A 23,007-nucleotide genomic window follows, 5' to 3' on the forward strand; every position below is an offset into this window, starting at 1 on the left:
TAATGACTAGATGAAATTTACTACAGTAGGAGATGTTATTCAACGTTGCAGACTTTATCACAATAATCATAGCAGTAAACAGTAAAACAAAGAGAGAGAGAGACATTGTCTATCCAGAGGAACACTCAGTTGAGTAGTGGAGTGGGGTTGAAGGACTGACATTGAACCACAGTGGAGTGACTGTGATTGAACAGACAAGACATGTACTGCATGACTGCTAAAATATCTATCTCTGAGGACTTTCTATTGTTTCTGGATACTCCTAGCAATAAACTGTGAGAGGCATGTAAGATTTACAGCTCTGCAGTACACTGGTGTGACCTCCCAAAAACTTGGTGGTCAAGATTGACCACCCAAAATAGAATTTGGTGGTCCAAATGAGATAATTGGTGGTCTTTTGACGCATGACCAAAAAGAGATTGCTCTCAAAGTGAGAGCTCAAGTGCATTCCAACTGTGCCATATTGCAAATAAAACACTGTTCATTTTCATATCTCTATCCAACTGTATTTTTGCCATCAATATACTGGAATTTGTATAATATAATTTAGCAATAAAGCACACTCAGCGACGGTATACCAAGAGATTTTGACCAGTTCACGACATATATGTACAAGCAATAGTGAGTGCATATATGAAGTGAACTGGTAAAAACCAAGTGGTAAACTGTCGCTGGGTGTGATTGATTGCTATTGAAAATCTGGCATGGAACGTCAAAAAGGATTTTTGCTCTTGCCTAAAGCACGCGCATGCGGCAACCATGCTATATTGTTAATATGCCACGGTTCTTTTCATGTCTCTACCAATCAGATTGCTCTATTTATGGCATCAATATATACTGGTACAAGATATTGCTTTGATTAGTTAAATAAAAGTCCACACAATTCAAAGACAGCAACAGGGAATTGTATAGGTTTTAACCCTTTCCTGCCAAGTCGGTGAAAATCCGCTTGAAATTCGGTGTAGCTAGAAGCTGAGCAGCCACGGCCGTTATCCTCCTAAGGCGGTGGAAATCGGGCTCCTTTTTGGTACCCCCTTTCCTGCCTAGTCGACGGAACTACGTGTAGCAAACCCTTGCTCACGCTAGGGGTCGTTCGAGGACAGGTTTTGGGCGAGGAACGGCGTTGCTCTCGAAATGGGTTCACAGGGAGTCCAAGGACAGGGAAAGGTGCAGAAACCTGTCCGCCAGTCCCCACACCCGAGGGGGGCTGGTTTTTTTTACCGCTTTTTAGCGGACTTGGCAGGATAGCATGGTGACGTTTTCTGGCGGAGTTGGACGTACTTGGCTGCCTGGCACTATACAGATTGCTGCCGAACTTGACCAACTCGGCAATGCTAATCTAGAAGGCTACCTCTTGCAAACGACTTGGCAGATATGCCGATGGTGCGAGACAAAAGTCACTTATTCAGTTGTGCGTGACTGAAAATGAGAACGTATTTTTGACGGGACGGCTCGACTTGTTCCTCCCATGGAACGGATATGAACGACTCGGAAATACCATTACAAACTGGTGTCCGACGTACTAAGCTGGGCTTCAGCTCTGCAAGTTCAAGCCAGGCAACGTCCTTCACTGCCTTGGCCGTGCCATTCAATGGACGTAGCTTTGGATTTTTTATTTATTCCACCGTCCGAAGTACTGGCTCTGGTTTGCAGGCAAACGTATCCTCTTGCCGATGCATTGGTAACTACGTACGCTGTTTGCGTACAGAGAATTCAAAAGGGCACATGAGGTCAATATGCTACATGTACGGGGATACCGTCTGCATTTAGCAGGGACTGCTTTTGTTATGCAAACCAGCTAGCAGTACAATATGGCTGCCAGCATGTGGACACGTCGATGGCTAGAACAATGGAAGCATATTGCGTTGCACCCGTGCATCGCAAAAGTGAACTGAAGTCTTGGGGATAGTGACTGGTTATCACTGGTTAGCTGCAGCCCAAGCCATGTCGGTACAAACCCGTACCTGACTGAGGACCACTCGATTAAGTCAGTAATGAACGGTAACACTCGTAAGCCAACTCCCAACTGAGCTGGCAAAACTACGTAAAGCTGTGCTTCAATGGCTCAGCCATGTCGTTAATACAACGGCAAAAACGTAGTTTTTGTGCTACACTGCCAAGTCGTTGGAGGTACGTATTCAATTGCCCCTACCCTGGGGAAACAGGACAGGTTTGACGGTGCTTCTGCACCCTAGCACGACCCTCAGGGCCTCTGACTAACAGACGAGTGAGGTGATGTTTGTGCCTAGCGGACGTGCGTAATACTGAAGGAGTTTATTTCCGAAAAAATAAACATGAAACGGCAATAAAATGACGCACTCCCAGGGGCAAACAAAGCCAGTGACCTCAATTTTTTTCTGCAGCAACCCTTGAGCTCCTTCCCCTGTCTACGGGCATGTAGAAATTATCGAAGTCTAACACGTATAAGTACGGCTAAAACTACCCTGAAAATGGGCGATTTCTGCCAAAATGCCTGGCAGGATAACATGCAGGAGAGCCAATCTTTTGCAGGCACATATTATGGGCGGTTTTCTACTGACTTGGGAGAATAACGGACAAGGGCGCTCGGCAGGAAAAGGTTTAATGTCTGTGCAGGGAATGAGCATTAACAATGGTCTAAAGTCCAGTATCAGATGTTACCAAGATGCTGTCTTGTCCAGGATTATATGATTACAAATATATGGTCTTTGGCGTGTTTGTAAAGTAGAGAAATGATTTTGAAAAAAAAAAGTGTGCATTGAAACATTTATGTGTATCCCCAAGTAGCGCTTCAAAGGGGTATATTTTTGTCGTCATTAACACTTTTATACATCATAGTTGGTTACGTCATAATTTTCTGAGACCTATTGAAAGATATATGTATGGCAACTACAGCCTCATGTAGTGATTAAAATACGAATGTTCACTAGCATAATTAATTTTATTCATACACGACTCAGCAATCTTTCAGTTTTCAGCTGTTATTAATTAACTTACAGCCACAAAAAATGTTAGAAATATTACTTTTCTTGAAAAATGTGTGCATGTGTAAGTGTCGGGCTTGATGGCTCCAAGGTGTTTCTGATAGTGCCAGAGGTGATACAGTTACGTCTACACTTTACAATATGGAGTACATCAAGATAATGTTAACATTATTTGTCATCTATCTAGTCTTATAGAAACCAGGTCTCTCAAGTATCATACTATTTCTTTGCTCTATGGAGAGATTTTTCTCCATTTCTTCAAAGTGAAATTGTTCGCAGAACTGTAATTGATAAGCTGTGTTTTAGAGCAGTCATCAGTTCAACCATTAATCAAAGAAAGGAATTCCATGGAATGGCGATCCTTCTGACCTAGATTTGGAGGTTTCTAGACTGTAGGATAAAATGTCAACACTTACCCTACATAAAGAATTACGATGTAAATTATGTCCTCGTCATAAATAACTACACTGTGTTTATGAGAAGTTGACAAGGATGGGAATTTTGTATCTAAGTACAGTCATTTGTAACATTTGACTTTTTGTTTCAGTGAAAATAACAGTTGTGAAATTTCTGTACCAATAGCATACTTTGCTCTTCTTTCAAAAATTCTGAGATTATCAGTGAATTTTTGAAGGCATCTTTGTTTGTTATTCACTCCATTTCTTCTTACTCTGTTGATTCTCAAAAAAGTTCAACATGCATGCATGGCGTTTATTATAGCAAGAACATGTCTATCATTGCTTCTGTTTGAAGTAACACATTTGAACAAAGAGTCAGTAATTAAAGATTGGTTTCACAGTCCTGATAGTGGTTTGTAACAAGTTTGTGAGGCAGATCACATAATATATGTTGATGTATTAAGCACAGGGCAATACAATTTTCTTGTTCACATTGGCAACCCAACTGAAATTTGGGCCGACGCAAAATAATTGGTCTTTTGGGATTAAATTTGGTCCGTGTCCACACTTACCGGTACCAGAATTAGGGCCGACGTAACTTTACCTTCCTTTGTGACCTCTGACCTGTCAAAGTTCAAAATGGCGCATTTGAATATGGCACGCTGTTTCTACTGTTCATGATTTTCCTGTGTTTTTACGCACAAGAAGGGCAAATATGACTACCACTCACCCTTTTAATCATCGGAGAGATCTTCACTATTTATTGGATGAGCATATGGTATATATAAGACCGCGGTGGAGAAATAACCAGTGCGCAGCATTTTTGACATGCCTCTCTAGTCTATTACGTGCACTGTGGAATCGAATGACATGGTCTCGTTTGCGGAACAAAGGTTGGTGGGAAGTTCTGCGTACATGGGATGATATTAAAATGTAAAGATTGGATTGAAAACTTTCGATAGGTGTAAACTTTAGTTTCAAACGTTGTTTGTTTGTTTGCAAATAGGGTGACTAGTTTGACTTCGATATAGGGTGACTAGTTTGACTTCGATCCATGGCGGAGGCCTGGTCAACTGGGACCAGGGCCGACGCAACGTGTCCACACTGGCGATTTGCGTCGGACCAAATTTTGCGTCGGCCCTGAGTCGGCCCTGAACCCCCCCCCTTCTCACCGGGACCAAACTGTGTCGGCCCAGGGCCGACTCAGCGTGTCCACATTGGTTTTTTACGTCGGCCCCGGCCCAGGTCCGGACCTAGGCCGACGCAACTTCGTCAATCTGAACAGGCCAAATGTTTTTTCCAGATTCCCCAATCTAATCTAAATCCCTCTTCAAATAATAAAAATCTGTTACATGTCACCCTTCTGTAATGAGGTTTGAGATTATGATGTATGAGTATTATAGTAGCATTCCACTTCTGCACTATTACTGTCTATGATGTGACATCATACAGTTGATGTAATCCAATATTACTGTCTATGATGTGACATCATACAGTTGATGTAATCCACTATTACTGTCTATGATGTGACATCATACAGTTGATGTAATCCACTATTACTGTCTATGATGTGACATCATACAGTTGATGTAATCCACTAATACTGTCTATGATGTGACATCATACAGTTGATGTAATCCACTATTATGTCTATAATGTGACATCATACAGTTGATGTAATCCACTATTACTGTCTATGATGTGACATCATACAGTTGATGTAATCCACTAATACTGTCTATGATGTGACATCATACAGTTGATGTAATCCACTATTACTGTCTATGATGTGACATCACACAGTTGATGTAATCCACCATTACTGTCTATGATGTGACATCATACAGTTGATGTAATCCACTAATACTGTCTATGATGTGACATCATACAGTTGATGTAATCCACCATTACTGTCTATGATGTGACATCATACAGTTGATGTAATCCACTATTACTGTCTATGATGTGACATCATACAGTTGATGTAATCCACTATTACTGTCTATGATGTGACATCATACAGTTGATGTAATCCACTTATACTGTCTATGATGTGACATCATACAGTTGATGTAATCCACTATTACTGTCTATGATGTGACATCATACAGTTGATGTAATCCACTAATACTGTCTATGATGTGACATCATAGAGTTGATGTAATCCACTATTACTGTCTATGATGTGACATCATACAGTTGATGTAATCCAATATCTATCTATACAGGTTTCATATCTGTAGAAGGATGAGACAAGGCTGAAAGTCTTGATTTTATATTTGATCAGTGCTGTAATCTTAAAGGCACATGAGCTGCAACTTTTGACATTATTTTCATACTTTTATATTTAGATTAAAATTAGTTCGTGGAAATGTTCTTACTCGGAGATATATACTCAAGTATAATTATCCACTGAGTGGGACTGCATAGGCAGGTTTCAGTAAGACAAATAATAAGCGGGTGCTGCACCCAAATATGGCCGCCTCCATGCAACTACATGATAAACAGCGTAAATGGCACATGTACATGTACCCATTTGAATCCTTACAAATACAACATGGTGCAACTGACAAAAAGGATGGGAAAGGGATTCATTCCACTTTGACAAAAAATTCTCTATTTTTCATCTAATACGGCAAGATTTTGAAAATGGCGAGAAATTTAAAATGAACAAAAATCTGTTCAATTTCTTGCCTATTCTGCCACAAGCAAATATTGTTGAGGCATAGTTTAATGACTATATCATTCAATTTGTAGATTGTATTGAATATCTGAGGATATGGGCCTTTAATTTGCTGCTGCCTTAATTTGCATAATTTGTTATATTCCCCTCAATCAGAACCAAACAATGTAAATTTCAAGCAGAGGGCGACATTCCCTCCTTATGAGTGAAACCCAGAGAAAACAGCACAATCTTTGATGTACACTTTGTCACAGTGTAGACCTGATATGTTTAGGCCACTTTTATCGGGTTCTCTCATTTCAAAATAGTTGTACAAGAATGATACCAGGAACTTGAAGCTGTAAAAGAAACTCTCTAATTTTAACCAAACTTCAGAAACAATAGCAGTTTTGTTAGTCATTGTTAAATCTGCAAGGAAAACAGAGCATTATTATAAACTTAAGGTAGTATGTGCTTTTGAAAGTGAAAGACTTGAACATTTGCTCAAACTTTCCTCAAAGAATATTTCAACCATTGTCTTTCAAAATTAAGAATAAAAATTTGGGAGTCACCATGCAAATATTGCTACTTAAACAAATGACCTAAGATTTACTGATATTTGGAATTCAAAATGGCCACCGTCCCTATGTTAACCCTAGGGAGAAAAATTAAATTTTCCATTTTCAAAAACTAAGACAGTGAAAAGTTTTCTTACACCAGAAAAGAATTGAAAAAGTTTGAGAGTCCAAATATCTGTACCTGAGGCACATTCTAACTTAAGGTGAAGTATATAGTTAGTTCTAAAGGGCATGCTATATTATAAGTTTCGTTCTGAAGTCATGTATGGTGTGCCTCCAGATAAAAGCAATGCAGTACTAATCATATGACAACTAATAAATACATACAATCACAAGCTTTCTTTCTTCTTTAACCCTTTTCCTGCCAAGTCGGTGAAAATCCGCTTGAAATTCGGTGTAGCTAGAAGCTGAGCAGCCACGGCCGTTATCCTATCAAGGCGGTGGAAATCGGGCTACTTTTTGGTACCCCCTTTCCTGCCTAGTCGACGGAACTACGTGTAGCAAACCCTTGCTCGCGCTAGGGGTCGTTCGAGGACAGGTTTTGGGCGAGGAACGGCGTTTGCTCTCGAAATGGGTTCACAGAGAGTCCAACGACAGGGAAAGGTGCAGAAGCTACCCAGCCAGTCCCCCACCCCATCGGGGGACTGGTTTTTTTGGGGGGGACGAGTAGCGTACTTGGCAGGTTAGCACGGTGACGTATTCTAGCGGAGTTTGGGTTAACTTGGCTCTGAGGCACTACATAGATTGCGGCCGAAATTGACCGTCTCGGCAACGCTAATCTGTAAGGCAACCGCCTAAGACCGCCTCAGCTGGCGGTGCAATTTTTTGCCAATGGTGCGAGACGAAAATCACGGACTTAGTCCTGATTGACGGGAAGTGCAGACGGATTTGACGGACTCGGCTTGATTAGTCCCTGACATGGAACTGATCCAAACGGACTTGAGCGACATTTGTGAAGGGTAACCACCGCTTTTAACCTACTTGTTACCTTCTCGAAAAGACTACCCACTCAGATGTCGGACGTTGTCGGCTGCACTTGGCTCTAGACGTTCAAGCCGTGCAACGAAACACACCGCCTCAGCCTTGCCATTCACGAACATGGCCTCAAAATTTGATACCATTGTTCACCGACTTGGCGGCTGCGGTTAGGTGCGTGAACCGTTGTTCACCGACTTGTTACGCCTATGTTGTCCCTGTGAAGTTTGGCTAACGGCCGAGTCTAACGGGAGTTGGCAGACCTGTGTTTTGTTTATACCGTAGTATGACCGACTCAGGTAGAGGTACCTGTCGGTATATTCCGAGTTTTACGCACTCGGGCGTCAATGACGGGTCGTCATCACCGCTGATGACGTAGACGTGCTGGCCACGTTATTTGAAGGAGCCATGTTTGCCCAACGGACGAGGCCGAGACAGCTGTTAACAATTTTGGCATCCTTCATCTTTGACCGCCTTAGTTGGGTAAGCCGCTCGGCAGGCGACGGTTATGACCTAAACAAGCCGCTGAAGCACTGTTCGTTGCCGTACAAGAACGAGACGGCCAGTCCATTACTGCTTAATGGGCGATCTGTCGGGTTGGCTTGTCACCGACTTGGATGACAATACGCCCTGCACAGGCGTACTTAGAAGGGACATGAGGTTAAAGATATGGGTTTCCCACCCGTACTAAACATGGGCTTGGGCCAACGTCCTTGGGTGGCAGGTGCGCATGCCACGTACCCAGCTGGACGGAATGTCAAGTTTAGATGCTAATGACATTGACTATGTTATGCTAAGTGCTCGAGGGATTTGCATTGCAAATGAGTATTATTAGCATATCAAATGGTGCGGACAGGCAATTTACATGACGGGTAGGAATGTCAGCGCCGGTTGGTGGACTGATTGCCGTAGGTCCATTATAATAACAGGTGGCTGCATATATAAACACCCCTGCGTCCAATCATGTCCAGGGCTTTGTTTCCCTGTGGCTTTAAAAGGGTGGGACCTGCTAGTCTGTCGACACTGTTCCAGACATGAGCTTGACGGACCGCAAAATTTTCTGAAGGCGAGCAGACGACTGAAGCTCAAAGATGCAGAGTCTCCGGGCGGTAGTGGTAGCGATCGTTGTGATGTCCCTAGTAAACGTTCTAAGAAGTCGGGCAAGAAACGCTCCGTAAGGCGAAGCTATCTCCGGCTGAAAAACCCAGTGGTAAGCGTAAACGTAAGACTGATCGTTCTGCCGATGAGGATGATGATGGGTCACCGGTTGCCAGTGGTTCTCACCCGGCTGCTCCGGGAGAGACTACTTCACCTGCACAGACTACGTCTGCTGCTGCTAGTGAGACAGTAAGTAACGAGACAGCTGATGCCATTGGTTCTCCCCCGGCTGCTCCGGGAGAGACACCACCTGTTGCGTGCACCATGAGCCCTCATCCTGCGTCAGGAGAGGTTCCTGTGCCCAGTGCGAAAGAGCTTGAGTCCTCGTCATCAGCAGAGGCTGCCCAGCCCGCTCCTGCCATAGTTTCGTGTGCTGCGATGTCCCCGCCGAAAAAGATAGTGCGGAGGGTCGTTATCAGGATAGCCCACCTGATTTTGAGCCAGATATGATCCTTGATGCCGCTACGGGCGAGTTCAGGCCCAGACGCCCAGACGACGGTGATATCACCGCTGAGTCCGACTCGGAGGTTGACGAGGATGCGGCAGAGGACGATGACTTTTATGACAGGCAGTATGTAGGTGAGGCAAGCTCTGACGACGATGATGACGTTGCTGCTGTGTTGGCGGAGGACGACCCCCCTCCTGTCTGGCGTATGTCGGAGACTACCGATGCTAATATTTGAGGAGACGATTTTGACCAGGAGAGAGGACCGACTTTCCCCTTGCCCAGCCACTCCCGTGAGATCGATTACTTTTTTAAGTTTATTCCAGCTACACTGATCAGATTGGCAAAGGACGAGACTAATAAATACGCCAAATTCCACCAGCAATATATCGCTAGGAAGATAGATAAATACTGGCGTAACGCTGACTACCGAGAGGTGCAGGCGTTCATTGGCGTCTTAGTCTGTATGGGTATCGACCGTAAATCATCAGTGGAGGATTATTGGTCTAGCGATCCCTTTCTGAGAAACCAGGGTATTTCTACTGTGATTACCGCAGTCGCTTTCAGCAGCTTATGCGATACTTTCATCTGGCGACCCAGAGAACGATCCACGTGGATCTGATGAGGCACGCCGCCACGTCGTGATCCTGATGAGGCACGCCGCCGACGTCGGTGTCAGGAGGATCCCCTTTATAAATCAATCCATGGATGGAGCCCATAGTTGACAGGTGCGTGAATAATTATAAGATGGGTAGAGAGATCTCCATCGACGAGGGCATGGTGCGATTTAAGGGCCGTTCTAAATTTAAGCAGAGATTACCGCATAAGCCTGATCGAGACGGTTTCAAGATATGGCAGCTGTGCGACTCCACCACTGCATACATCGCTAACTTTGCACCGTACCTAGGTGTGAAATTTCGGGATCGGACATGATGGGAGACGGCAGGAGCGAGGTGTGGTGAAAAGAATTACGATGGAGCTGGTCCAGCCATTTTGTGGATATAATCACAGCCTATTTTGTGATAGCCTGTTTAGCACGGTCGTTACTGCTAGAGAGCTGATGGAGACCGGGATCTACATGGTCGGGAGTTTTAACCGCCGTAATCGTCGCACCATGCCCCCTCAATTAATTCCGCCGGGTAAGAGGAAGCGCCTTCCTCTGTCTGTTGGGGATATGAAAGCCACGACCAGAACGGACTCTCGTCTTAACATCACTGCTTATCAGGATAGTAACGCTCAGGTGCTGATCTTGAATACGGTCTATCCACCTTGGAGTGCGTGCCAGTGGGGGAGGGAGACTAGCAGCGACAAGTGCCTCTGTCGCTGTATAATTATCGCCGGTACATGGGAGGTGTCGACCGAGCCAACCAGAAGCGCAAGTACTTTCACACTGGGCGCAAGAATCACAGATGGTGGACATATCTGGCATGTTACCTGATTGATGTTGCCCTGGTAAATGCATATGCTTCAAGCATGTACACCCTGATAGTAAGCTGACCCATAAGATGTTTCATCTGCGTGTCGGGAAACAACTCATTGGCGGTTATTGTGGGCGATCGCAGCCCAGTGTGAGAGAGGTCGAGGCCACCGTTTCTCTTGCCTCGTACATAAATCCACAAAATCAGCCGATGCACGTTGTCAGCCGTTTGGAGGGGCGGCAGAAATGCTGTAAAGTGTGCAGCAGAGAGGGTAAGACCACTGCGAGCGGACGACTGTCTGAGACGTCCAAAGGATGTAGTCTGTGCGGGGTTCATCTTCACGAGGGCGAGTGTTTTGCGGCTTTTCATCATCGCATGATGCTACGAGGTAAGAGGAGCGTTGGCGTGCAGACCTCTACTCACACAGCCCCGACGACACCCATCAGCAAGAGAACCCGACGTAAATAACGGACAGGGGACAGCTTCGCCTCACAGTGGCTTGACTGTATTCTTAACACGGACCATGATCACATTTTGAGCACGGTTGTGCCGTTTGTTTGTGCTTTACGATCCCGCTGATTGTAAATTGAAACACGGATTATTTTGTACAATCCCCCGATTGTAATCTTTGTAACACGGACATGCACTCGGACGTCGAGACAGACTCTGAGATTTATTATTCGGCATAATGTAAATTATTCCCGAATAAAATACTATCTATGGATCGCATATTTTCGTTTGTTTTGTTTAGACGGATCATTTTGTACAATTCCCCCTATTATAATTTTTGTAACACGGATCTGCCACCCCGATTGTAATTTTTGAAACACGGACCATGCACTCGGACGTCGAGACAGACTCCGAGATTTATTGTTCGGCATAATGTAAATTATTGCCGAATAAAATACTATCTATGATCGCATATTTTCGTTTGTTTTGTTTTACCCCACTTTCGTTTTTGGCAGATCCGTAAGGACGCTATAGTAATGGATGAACGTGCGTTGTATCACGTGGGAGGGGCACAGCCCAACGGAGGCTGTGCTCGTGAGACGTAGACGTTGTACCAACCATCTGTCGTTTGGGTTAGTGCATAGAGCAGTTGCACTGTCCAGAGCTAAGGTGGTACAAAACTGCACCTTAGTAACAACTGCACAACTAACCTGTTAGGAAACGGTAACACTAACGAGCTAAGTGTGCACTGAACTGGCCAAACTACGTACACGCTTCCTTCAATGGCGAAGCTATGTTGTTGACACTACGTCAAAGCAGACTGCACTGTGCGACTCTTCCAAGTCGTTCAAAGTACGTGGCCAAGTGACACAACCCAGTGGAAACAGGACAGGTTTGAGGGTGCTGCCGCACCCATAGCACTAACCCCTGGGTCTTCTACTAACCACGAGCGAGGTGATGTTTCCCCGGTGTGGACGTGCGTGCCGGCGAACGAGCTTTACTTCCGCAAAAGTAAGCTAGAAAAGGGCATAAAAGTGCACGTCCCCCGGGGCGAACAACGCCCAAGACCTCGTCATTTTCTCGACACAACCTCATCAGCGGTTGCCCCTCTATACGGGCATGCAAAAATTTTGAAGTCTAACACGTATATGGTCGGTAATCGTACCCCGAAAATGCGGTATTTTCCCGCCAAATGCCTGGCAGGAAAGCGTGCAGGAGAGCCTATCTTCTGTAGACACGGAAAAGGGGGCCGGTTTTGACCGACTTGGCAGGATAACGGACAGGGGCGCTCGGCAGGAAAAGGGTTAATCAGTTCACAAAATGTTTCAGACATATATAGAGCATGTAAATTTTATTACTGTAATCATGTTATTGTATAGAAGTTGAGAGACTTTACAATTACAGGTCACACCCTGTGACAGAATCACCAAGTGAAGTCGTAATCATGATTGTTATCAATTTATATATCTTCGTAGTTTGAGTTGCAGCCTTTCAAAGTGAATGTTGGTGACTTCCATCAAATAGTAGACTGTTATAGGCCTTTATCTCATTGAATGCTTTAAGTTGAACCGGTAAATCAAGCCAAAGGTCATTCATTGTAGAGTCAAATGAATAGACGATTTTCCGCTGATTGCGAGATCTCGCGAGACTTTATAGATGCCCATAGAAACAGGTTTCCATCTTTGTAATACAAGTCGAACTTTGTATGGAACTAGAAAAAGAGCAGAAGTGAGCAAAGATTGCAACTTCATATATTTTATGCAGTGTTTAACGTAATTAGCGACTTGTCCTGTTTAACGCAGTTTGTCCTGTGTTGCGAGAACACGTCCACTGCGAACCACATATTCTCGCGATATCTCGGAATGTCTCGCGCGGTTCGGAACATGGTCTATTGGATGAGTGTGTGTGCGAGTGGGAGAAGATAAGAAAGGAAATGACACACACAGGCAATAAAGATAGATCTATCTTTCAGACATACTGGTATATAGCAATATTGCATTCAACAAGGCTGAACAAATGAATATAAGGACCATGAATATTCAGACTCCGATCTTGGAGTTTGCTTTCCAACTGGTTCCATGTATGTACGATTGACATTGAATACTAAAGGATTCAGGGAATAGTTAACGTCTGGAGGAAAGGCCAACTAGACTGCAGGGTAGCAAGGCTGATTGGCTTTGCCCCACCCCTGCATTGAATAGCTTTGCCCACCTCCCGCATTGAATAGTTTTGCCCACCCCTGCATTGAATAGCTTTGCCCATCCCCTGCATTGAATAGCTTTGCCCACCCCTGTATCGAATAGCACCCTGCATTGAATAGTTTTGCCCACCCCCTGCATTGAGTAAATTTGCCCATCCCTTCATTGAATGGATTTACCCACCTCCTCCTGCATTGAATGGATTTGCCCACCCCTTGCACTGATTTGTCTCCAGTTGTACCATCCACCCCTTCGGTCAAAGGAACCTCGTAATATCAGGGATGTTCAATACAGTTGCTTTCTTTGACCTGGGTCTTGTGGTTTATGTTTATCTTTACATTTCAAGCAAGGTTTAGATGATGGTCATAAAATAGGTCAGCTTGGAAAGTTAAAGTGTTTTTGCCAAAATGACATTAGTATTGTTCACAAAGATTAGGAGTTATTTTTATGGTCAGTTTGAAAATACCCAACATTGTACCTTCTGTATGCATTGGTGAATGAATAGTAAATATCATGTTTATTGGGTATCAATGTTACTACATGTATGTTAATAATACATATTATATACATTTTAAGTCACTCTGTTGGTTATGATGGCATTTAAAAACAAACTTTAAGTATTCTGGCATTTCAAAGATTTTAACAATCAAGACATTTATCATCGTTTTACATCAGTGTTTCAAAAAGTAGGATAGTAGATTGATAAGTGCTTGTAGCTGAGTAAAGTATGTGTAGATTTGCTTTAATACTGAACTCACTCTGCCATCTAAACAAGTTTAGATGGACTACATGAAGGCAAACTTCCTGGACCTCCCCACCCCACTGACATGTCTATATCTCAAGATGCTTTCTATGATAAATCAGTTGTCTCTTCATTACATAAGAATACATGCCCTAGTACAGTAAGAGTAAAGACTTCTCTTTAATGCAACATGGGTTGAACACATGGACAGCTCTCGGTCAATAGCTCTAGCATCAAAACAAAGTTGTTGAATTTCTCTCTCTCTCTCTCTCTCTCTCTCTCTCTCTCTCCCCCACACACTCCCCTAACACCCCCCAACACACCCCCACACATACACACACACAAGGGACATTCTTGTGTAATAAAATGATTTAATTGTTCCAGGAGTTTAGTTATGTATATCGTGTAAGTCTGTAAGTTCGACATTGTATGCTGTACCTTATTTACTCAAGATTAAAGGAATTCAAAACATGTTTTTGTGAGAAAATTACAGTTACGGTACATATGTTGGCTTACTTCACAGCCTGAACTGATCGTATTTCTGTAAACAAATTGATTTTTACTCAATAAGTGTGTGCAACATACAGGATACAGGCCATGTCGGCCACACAGTCCACAGTGTTAGGGAGATATCAGTGTAGCTTTTTAGATCTGTAATCATATCAGTGACACATCTATAGTTGCTCTAAATGTGCATATGTGATAGTCACTTTTTAAAAACCAACAAACTTAGAAATTGTGGAATCATTAGGGGTTAGTTATCACGTAACGTTCTTATCAGAAGTTATTACATGCATGCCCTGAAATCTTGTTTTTTCAAACTGTTTTGGGTGAAGACGATATTCAACATGTGCTGTTTATGTGACGAGACTAAATACCTTTGTGGTTGTAATGTTGTAGGAATATACCGGTATCAGAAATATCCTTCAGGCCATCCATTACTGAGCCTTATTACAGCTTTTTAATCACTGTTCTGTTAGATTAAGCTTGCGCTAGCCGTCTGAATCAAGACAAATCTAAGGTTGTTGCTTTCTTGTTGTCCAACTTTCAGAGTGTACTGATAAAATTTGATATAATTTTTTTATATGTGTATATGTAATGACATATGTACACTGTACATGTACCAGGGTAAATGTATGAATTTCCTTCTGATTGTCTTGACTGATTTTGTCGCAAAAGCTGCGTTCATCAAAGTTTTTATCAAACATCTAAAAAATGGCTGTCGTTGCTCTCACTTTCAATGTTGATTCTGTCATTGGCAATTTTAGACTCATTCCTAAATGAACAATGTATTTTCTCTCACCAGGATATACATACAGAGTACAGAGAACATCATCCCCACCAAGGTTACCCTGGCAACCCTGTTGCCCAGCAACAACAGTTCAGAAGAAGACCATCTCTGCTATCAGAATTTCATGGACATGCCCCACCTGATAGAGAACGGTAATTGTTGCATTTGGATAGAAATAGCTGTACATAATGTTCTAGGTTGGCAGATTTCAGATACTGGATCACAAAGTCCAAGATCTGAGTGTCATATATCGTGCAGACATGGATTCTTGCACCATTGTATTATATCTTATTGCCATGGAAACTTTTATGGTTTACAATAGCAGTATTTTGAATCTCGTCGATTACAGATACAGATAGCATTGCTTCACATGTTGGGAATTTTATATCGGACGATTCAAAACTGACATCCATTTGTATGTCATTTGTAATAATGGTGATAATACCTATAGTTGTAGTCATGAAAATAACTGTAATATTAATATTTCATTTATTGTGTAATTTTTTGGTTGTGTGATGTGACCACAGAGGTTAAATACAATGATAAAATGTGATCATTTTACAAAGTGAATGGTTGGCACAGTTCTACAAGTCCAGTAAGAAATGCTGTTCTGAGTAAAAGTTGTCAAAACCATCTGCTGGAACCTGATTTATAATTTGCTACTGAGATGAAATGCTGACAAACATTGATAGGGCTAACCCTTGACCTACAGAGTAAACAAAACAAGCTTGTCAGTACAATATGCCAGTAAGTCTAGCTATCGGTTAGGAAATCCAGTGATGGGTTTAAACCTTTTCCTGCCGAGCGCCCTTGTCCGTTATTCTCCCAAGTCAGTAGAAAACCGCCCCATAATATGTGCCTACAAAAGATTGGCCCTCCTGCATGTTATCCTGCCAGGCATTTTGGCAGAAATCGCCCATTTTCAGGGTAGTTTTAGCCGTACTTATACGTGTTAGACTTCGATAATTTCTACATGCCCGTAGACAGGGGAAGGAGCTCAAGGGTTGCTGCAGAAAAAAATTGAGGTCACCGGCTTTGTTGCCCTGGGAGTGCGTCATTTTATTGCCGTTTCATGTTTATTTTTTCGGAAATAAACTCCTTCAGTATTACGTACGTCCGCTAGGCACAAACATCACCTCACTCGTCTGTTAGTCAGAGACCCTGAGGGTCGTGCTAGGGGTGCAGCAGCACCGTCAAACCTGTCCTGTTTCCCCAGGGTAGGGTCAATTGAATACGTACCTCCAACGACTTGGCAGTGTAGCACAAAAACTACGTTTTTGCCGTTGTATTAACGACATGGCTGAGCCATTGAAGCACAGCTTTACGTAGTTTTGCCAGCTCAGTTGGGAGTTGGCTTACGAGTGTTACCGTTCATTACTGACTTAATCGAGTGGTCCTCAGTCAGGTACGGGTTTGTACCGACATGGCTTGGGCTGCAGCTAACCAGTGATAACCAGTCACTACCCCCAAGTCTTCAGTTCACTTTTGCGATGCACGGGTGCAACGCAATATGCTTCCATTGTTCTAGCCATCGACGTGTCCACATGCTGGCAGCCATATTGTACTGCTAGCTGGTTTGCATAACAAAAGCAGTCCCTGCTAACTGCAGACGGTATCCCCGTACATGTAGCATATTGACCTCATGTGCCCTTTTGAATTCTCTGTACGCAAACAGCGTACGTAGTTACCAATGCGTCGGCAAGAGGATACGTTTGCCTGCAAACCAGAGCCAATACTTCGGACGGTGGAATAAATAAAAAATCCAAAGCTACGTCCATTGAATGGCACGGCCAAGGCAGTGAAGGACGTTGCCTGGCTTGAACTTGCAGAGCTGAAGCCCAGCTTAGTACGTCGGACACCAGTTTGTAATGCTATTTCCGAGTCGTTCATATCCGTTCCATGGGAGGAACAAGTCGAGCCGTCCCGTCAAAAATACGTTCTCATTTTCAGTCACGCACAACTGAATAAGTGACTTTCGTCTCGCACCATCGGCATATCTGCCAAGTCGTTTGCAAGAGGTAGCCTTCTAGATTAGCATTGCCGAGTTGGTCAAGTTCGGCAGCAATCTGTATAGTGCCAGGCAGCCAAGTACGTCCAACTCCGCCAGAAAACGTCACCATGCTATCCTGCCAAGTCCGCTAAAAAGCGGTAAAAAAAACCAGCCCCCCTCGGGTGTGGGGGACTGGCGGACAGGTTTCTGCACCTTTCCCTGTCCTTGGACTCCCTGTGAACCCATTTCGAGAGCAAACGCCGTTCCTCGCCCAAAACCTGTCCTCGAACGACCCCTAGCGTGAGCAAGGGTTTGCTACACGTAGTTCCGTCGACTAGGCAGGAATGGGGGTACCAAAAAGTAGCCCGATTTCCACCGCCTTAGGAGAATAACGGCCGTGGCTGCTCAGCTTCTAGCTACACCGAATTTCAAGCGGATTTTCACCGACTTGGCAGGAAAAGGGTTAAAGGTCAGGACAGTGTGTGGATCATGGTATACTGGTGGTCTGGTGACTCGGTTCATGAACTGTATGACTAGTGACTGGTCAGCGGGTCCTGTGAACTGGTCTGATGACCCATTCACTCTGTCCTATAAGTTGCGGCAACAGCAGTGTAATAATTGATTTTTGGAAATCAATGTGTTGATTCATGTGAATATCCAAACCACAACCACCTGAACATCAGAAGTATGCACAACTGCATTGCTTGATTGTCCTTATTTTTACCAAGTGGAATATTTGGAAAGTCTTGTTTTAGCCTTTGTATCTCTGAATTTGTTTGAAATTCTTTGTCCAAAAGAGCTTGCAGGGGTCATTTCAGTGTTTTGAGAGATAAAGGTAATTTGAACTGAAAGTGAAAAACATTTTTCTGTTAAATCATAGAAGTTATATTTCATTATCATTTTCAGGTCCCGATGGGAATAATCTTTACTGTGTGGAATGTAACAAAATTAGAATGAGAAGTCAGATAAAAAAATATTATCTTGTTTCTATCACTCTGAAGCATATCATTGCTCTATCTAATTCTGGTATGTGCAGTTTTCTGTTGAGCTCCATACCACTGTATTAGTGTAAGATGAGGAAATCCAAATATCTACTAATACCGGAGTGATATGTTGAAGCTCAGTACACACTCAAGAATGTCCATAGAATAAATTCTCCAAAGGGTGTCAGAAGTTTCCTTTGATGAAATGTCATAAGTTAAATCAGGATGGAAAGAAATTCAGTGTGTCAGTTTTGAATTACAGGCAGTAGTTTGTCGCTGGATTAGTTTTCCTATGGTACATGTATGTATTCTGTAGACAGCTGAACTGTGTACTGCAGTGACCTAATTACCCTCTTTCTGTAATACACATAGGTCAATGTCAGGTTAAGTTCGTAAAAACCAGTTAGGTAAAGCATTGTCTCAGTATCATATACCGGTATTGTGACTCACTTCACACATAGCATACAATTCGTCCAATGGACTTCATTGTTAAGAGACTCTTGAAAACAAGATGGTGAATTTCAACGACTTGTCTTGCTGAGAAATTCATAAATATAGTAAGTTTTACTGACTTGACTGGACACTAAAGTGCTTACAGTGGTCTTGTGGGCACCATGATTGTTATGCTAATGGCTTGAACTGAAAAGTGCAAAAAGAGTGTAAACAACCCCTGGGCCAGTAACTGGGACATGCCGCTCTGATCAGATAATGGTGAATACAGAGGTCAGCAGTCACATGTCAGTCTGACTCCATTTCTACCGGTTTGAAAATGTTGAAGATGGTGTCCAGACGATGTGATCAGTTTGTATAACATTTTGCCATTTTGATAATAAAAAGTAAATTTCTATGACAAGACTTCAATACTTTTGTCTTGCTCTAATTTCTTAGCTTATATAGGTTGACAGTTGATCATAACCTAAATAAATAAATGCATTTTGTCAACTGATATCAATGAATATGGTTGGTCAATTAATATTGATGAATTCATGTAATCAACTGATATTCTTGAGGCATATAAGAAGTGATGTTAGTTCAGAAGTGTCGGATTTAAATCATATGTGATAATGATGATGATGGTGATGGTGATGATGACATTGATGATGATGATGATGATGGAATTTTAATAGAAAAATCAGAAAAAAAATACACCTGAGTAACCAAGTTGTGTGACTGTCCCATTGTCCAGGTGTGAAACACATGATAATTTGATATTCATTTGCAGTGTCACATAAAGAGTTAGAAAGACAGGTACATGATGTGGGAACCAATCCTGCTTTCCTCTTCTATGATTGCCGTGGAATTCTAAGGGCAACCCTTGTTACATGAGTAGACAAACCCAGTAGAATTCACAGGGTTCAGCCTTCACAAAAACACTGATTAGGCACTTGCCACATAGCCTGTATGCCCAATAATCACAATGCCGTTTTACTTACATGGGAAGTTACAGGACTGTGGGTGCACAATAGGGGGATTACTGATGATGCAGCCATTTGTATATACAGTACTGGGCGGGAGTTTTTGAATTCTCATAGCATCGCTGTGACCGTGTGATAAATTTGAATAATCATGATGGGAACTTTCATGACATATGCATTTAGTTCAAATGGTCGTTCAGGGAACACATTTTGAAACATACGCGTTCTTCCAGAAAAAACACAACATTATTTCAGTTTATTTTCGACACAAGTTTAGTCGCCACATATTCACAGACATATGCAAGATTCAGTGACAATGAACACCTGAAACAAGGCAAAACCATGGAATTCTGGGACAAAACATGGCATGTCCGATCAGTAGCGTGGTTTTTTACATTTGCATAGATTTACGTTAATCTGGCTTTTATAGGGGATGTTCCTGTTTAAAAAGTAATGAATCTTGGGAGTACAAATTTCAAAAATTGGTTGTTATTAGGATTGTACATGTGCCAGCCTAATGCAATACAAATATGCTGAATGTATCGTTTACCCTCGTAAAAATTTGCGATATGTTCCTTTCAGATTATTGCCTGTTGATAAGCCATTGCTGAAATGGTATGCAAACTACCACTTCAGATTTTAGTGTGAAAACATGTTTGAACAGGAAAAGTAAATGAATAGTTTAATTTTCAAAGAAATCCATGAAAATAATTGTTATCAGAAATATCGCCAATTGTTCAAATATGTTTATCATTGCATTTATGTGTTGTAGAGCTCCAGAACCATACAGACATCACATGACCATACCTAGCCATTCAGAGGATCCCATTGCTGCCAAAAGGCCACGATTGGGTAATGAAAATGAGGCTGAAGCAAAACTTCCAATGAGGATGATTCCTCCGCCTAGGATGACCCCAATGCAGCCGGAAACAAGGAGGGTAGGTTTTCAATCTTCTGAAGTCACAGAAATTACAAATAATCTACCTGCTGTTCTTGAGGAGTGCTAATCCCATGATTGTACAGATTTTGCTTGGAAAAGGGAGAGATTCTAACAAACGCTTAGTACTGTAGATTGCATATGACATGAATATGCAATTTCTAACAAACTGATTGAAGCATTATTTTCTAGGAAGTAAATTTCAATGTGTCAACATATCACTGAAAGAGCAAGAAATATTACAACTTGAAATTTTCAATAATCTTTACCACATGAAACAATCAGAGGAATAGTATAATTATGATCCAAGTGAATAATTAATGTAGGTGTGTGCACAGTAATTAGTGCAATGATATGGAAATACAGTACAATAAAAAACCTGAAGTTTCTTTTCCGATAATTTGAGAAAGTGCAAAATAGCAAAGTGAGAAAGGAAACAAAGAAGGTTGGTTTGAAATTAAAGCTGGATGGTGTGTTATAAAGTAAAGAAAGGAATTGGGGTTGCATTCAAGTCAAAAGAACTTTTCAAGTAAACACTAATGAGAAACCTGAGGCAAGAACTCATGAGTACAGCTGAATTGCAATGATAACAGTGAAAATCTCAATTGTGCATCACTGTAAGAAATTGGATAGGTAGTCTGAAGGCTAACAATTCTGAAAGCAAAATGAATTACCCAGCAACTGTTCCATTAAAAGCAGGTTTTAATGCTATTCAGCAGGAATTAAGATTTGAAAAAATCATTTTTGATCGCCATGTAAAAATTGCTGAAAATGTGACAGAAAAATTGAATAGAATATTCTGTGAAATCTTTCCAGTAAATATAATAAAAAAAATTGTATGATCAATATATTGCATTAATGTGCACCATCAGTTCTACATAGGCTTCTTGGAAAGCCATTGTCATGGTATAATGCAATTGGATTCACTATAGTGTACCATAGTGTACCATGAACACATACAATACCTAACGGGGATTTTGTCATATGCATAAATCATTCTTAGTAAATTCCTGTATGGAAATTGTATAAGATACAAAATTTTGATGTGCAAATAAAATAGACTGAGTGACTATGTTAAGAGCAGAATACAAAGGTAGCTGAAACAGATATAGACCAGACTAGTCTGATTCAGATACATCAGACATACATATTAATATACTGTCATGCATGCTAAACTTCAGTATTTTCCAAAAGCACACATTTAAATACACAGATTAAATTTATAAGTAAAATAATTTCAATTTCTGTATGTGTAATGTGCTATATACTAATTCTGTGCATTATGTTATTTTTTCCAAAAGTCAAGGATGTAGACAGAGCGCAATGAAGCAGTACTTCATGAATTGAAAATTTAAACAGATATTTTAGAATTTTTGCAGATGGCGGTAACATTTATGCAAACTGAAATAGATTCTTCCTCCTTGAGTCTTGTATTGAACAAAGTTGTGTCTTAGACTGTTATCAGTTGATATCTTTCTTCCCTTTAACCCTTTCACCACCATGGTTTTACCCAAACCCATTGTTATCAATGGTGATCTTGGACCTGTTTACAGGGAACTGGGGTGAACAGGTTAAGATAATGATGTCACTCGGTACTTTAACTCTCTACCATAGCACTATACAATAGATGATTTTTACAGATACCACTGTACTGGGTAATGAAATGTATGTTATTAGAGAGTCTATTGCTTGTTTTTTCTTCTTGTAAGTTGTAATTTTACATCACTGTGCTTGATTTCATGAGCTTCTTAACCCTTTGATTGCCACAGTCAATTTTTGTCGCCTTTATAAAATCTACCCCAGTCAATTTTTTTCAGATTTTTACTGAAATTTTGATGAAAAACTAGCCAGTGAAATATGATGTCCATTTGGTCCAAAATTATTAAAAGAATCACATAAAAATTCATGAAAATTGGTAAAATGTTGCACTAAAATTTTGGTGGGAAAAATTACAGCAGTCAAAGGGTTAAGAGGTATTGTGACAATATTCTGTATTCTCAATGTTTCATGATACAGGAACCACCATTCATGCCCAAAGTAGAAGCAATTTCTCCAACTCCATGTGAGCAGGAATCTCCATCCAAGCTTTCCAAGGAAGACTTGTTGCAGTCCATGGATAAAGTGGACAGGGAAATATCCAAGGTGGAATCTCAGATCAATAAGTTAAAAAGGAAACAGGTTAGTGGACAACTGGTGTATCATCCATTGAAATAGTCTCTGTCATGAAATTCTGTTGTTATTTGTCTTAATTACTTTTTTAGTCCCCACGGACACCGTCCGGGGGGGGACTTATAGGTTTGGTCATGTCCGTGCGTGTGTGCGTGCGTGCGTGCGTGCGTGCGTCCGTCCGTTCACGCAGATATCTCAGAGATGCAACAAGCGATTTCATTCAAACTTGGTACAA

General features: G+C 41.9%; 1 protein-coding gene across 6 annotated transcripts in view; it reads left to right on the forward strand.

Moving 5' to 3' along the window:
• The window catches only part of LOC139144653 (nuclear receptor corepressor 1-like), a 68,880-nt gene that overhangs the window by 5,761 nt on the left and 40,112 nt on the right, over positions 1-23,007 (forward strand). For all 6 annotated transcript variants that reach the window (XM_070715368.1, XM_070715363.1, XM_070715367.1 and 3 more), the window contains exons 3-5: positions 15,294-15,430; positions 20,439-20,604; positions 22,620-22,781. In XM_070715368.1, coding sequence (XP_070571469.1) covers positions 15,294-15,430; positions 20,439-20,604; positions 22,620-22,781 — 465 coding nt within the window. The remainder of the gene's footprint in view (positions 1-15,293; positions 15,431-20,438; positions 20,605-22,619; positions 22,782-23,007) is intronic.

Source organism: Ptychodera flava, chromosome 12, assembly GCF_041260155.1.
Source record: "Ptychodera flava strain L36383 chromosome 12, AS_Pfla_20210202, whole genome shotgun sequence".
NCBI classification, from domain to species: Eukaryota; Metazoa; Hemichordata; class Enteropneusta; family Ptychoderidae; genus Ptychodera; species Ptychodera flava.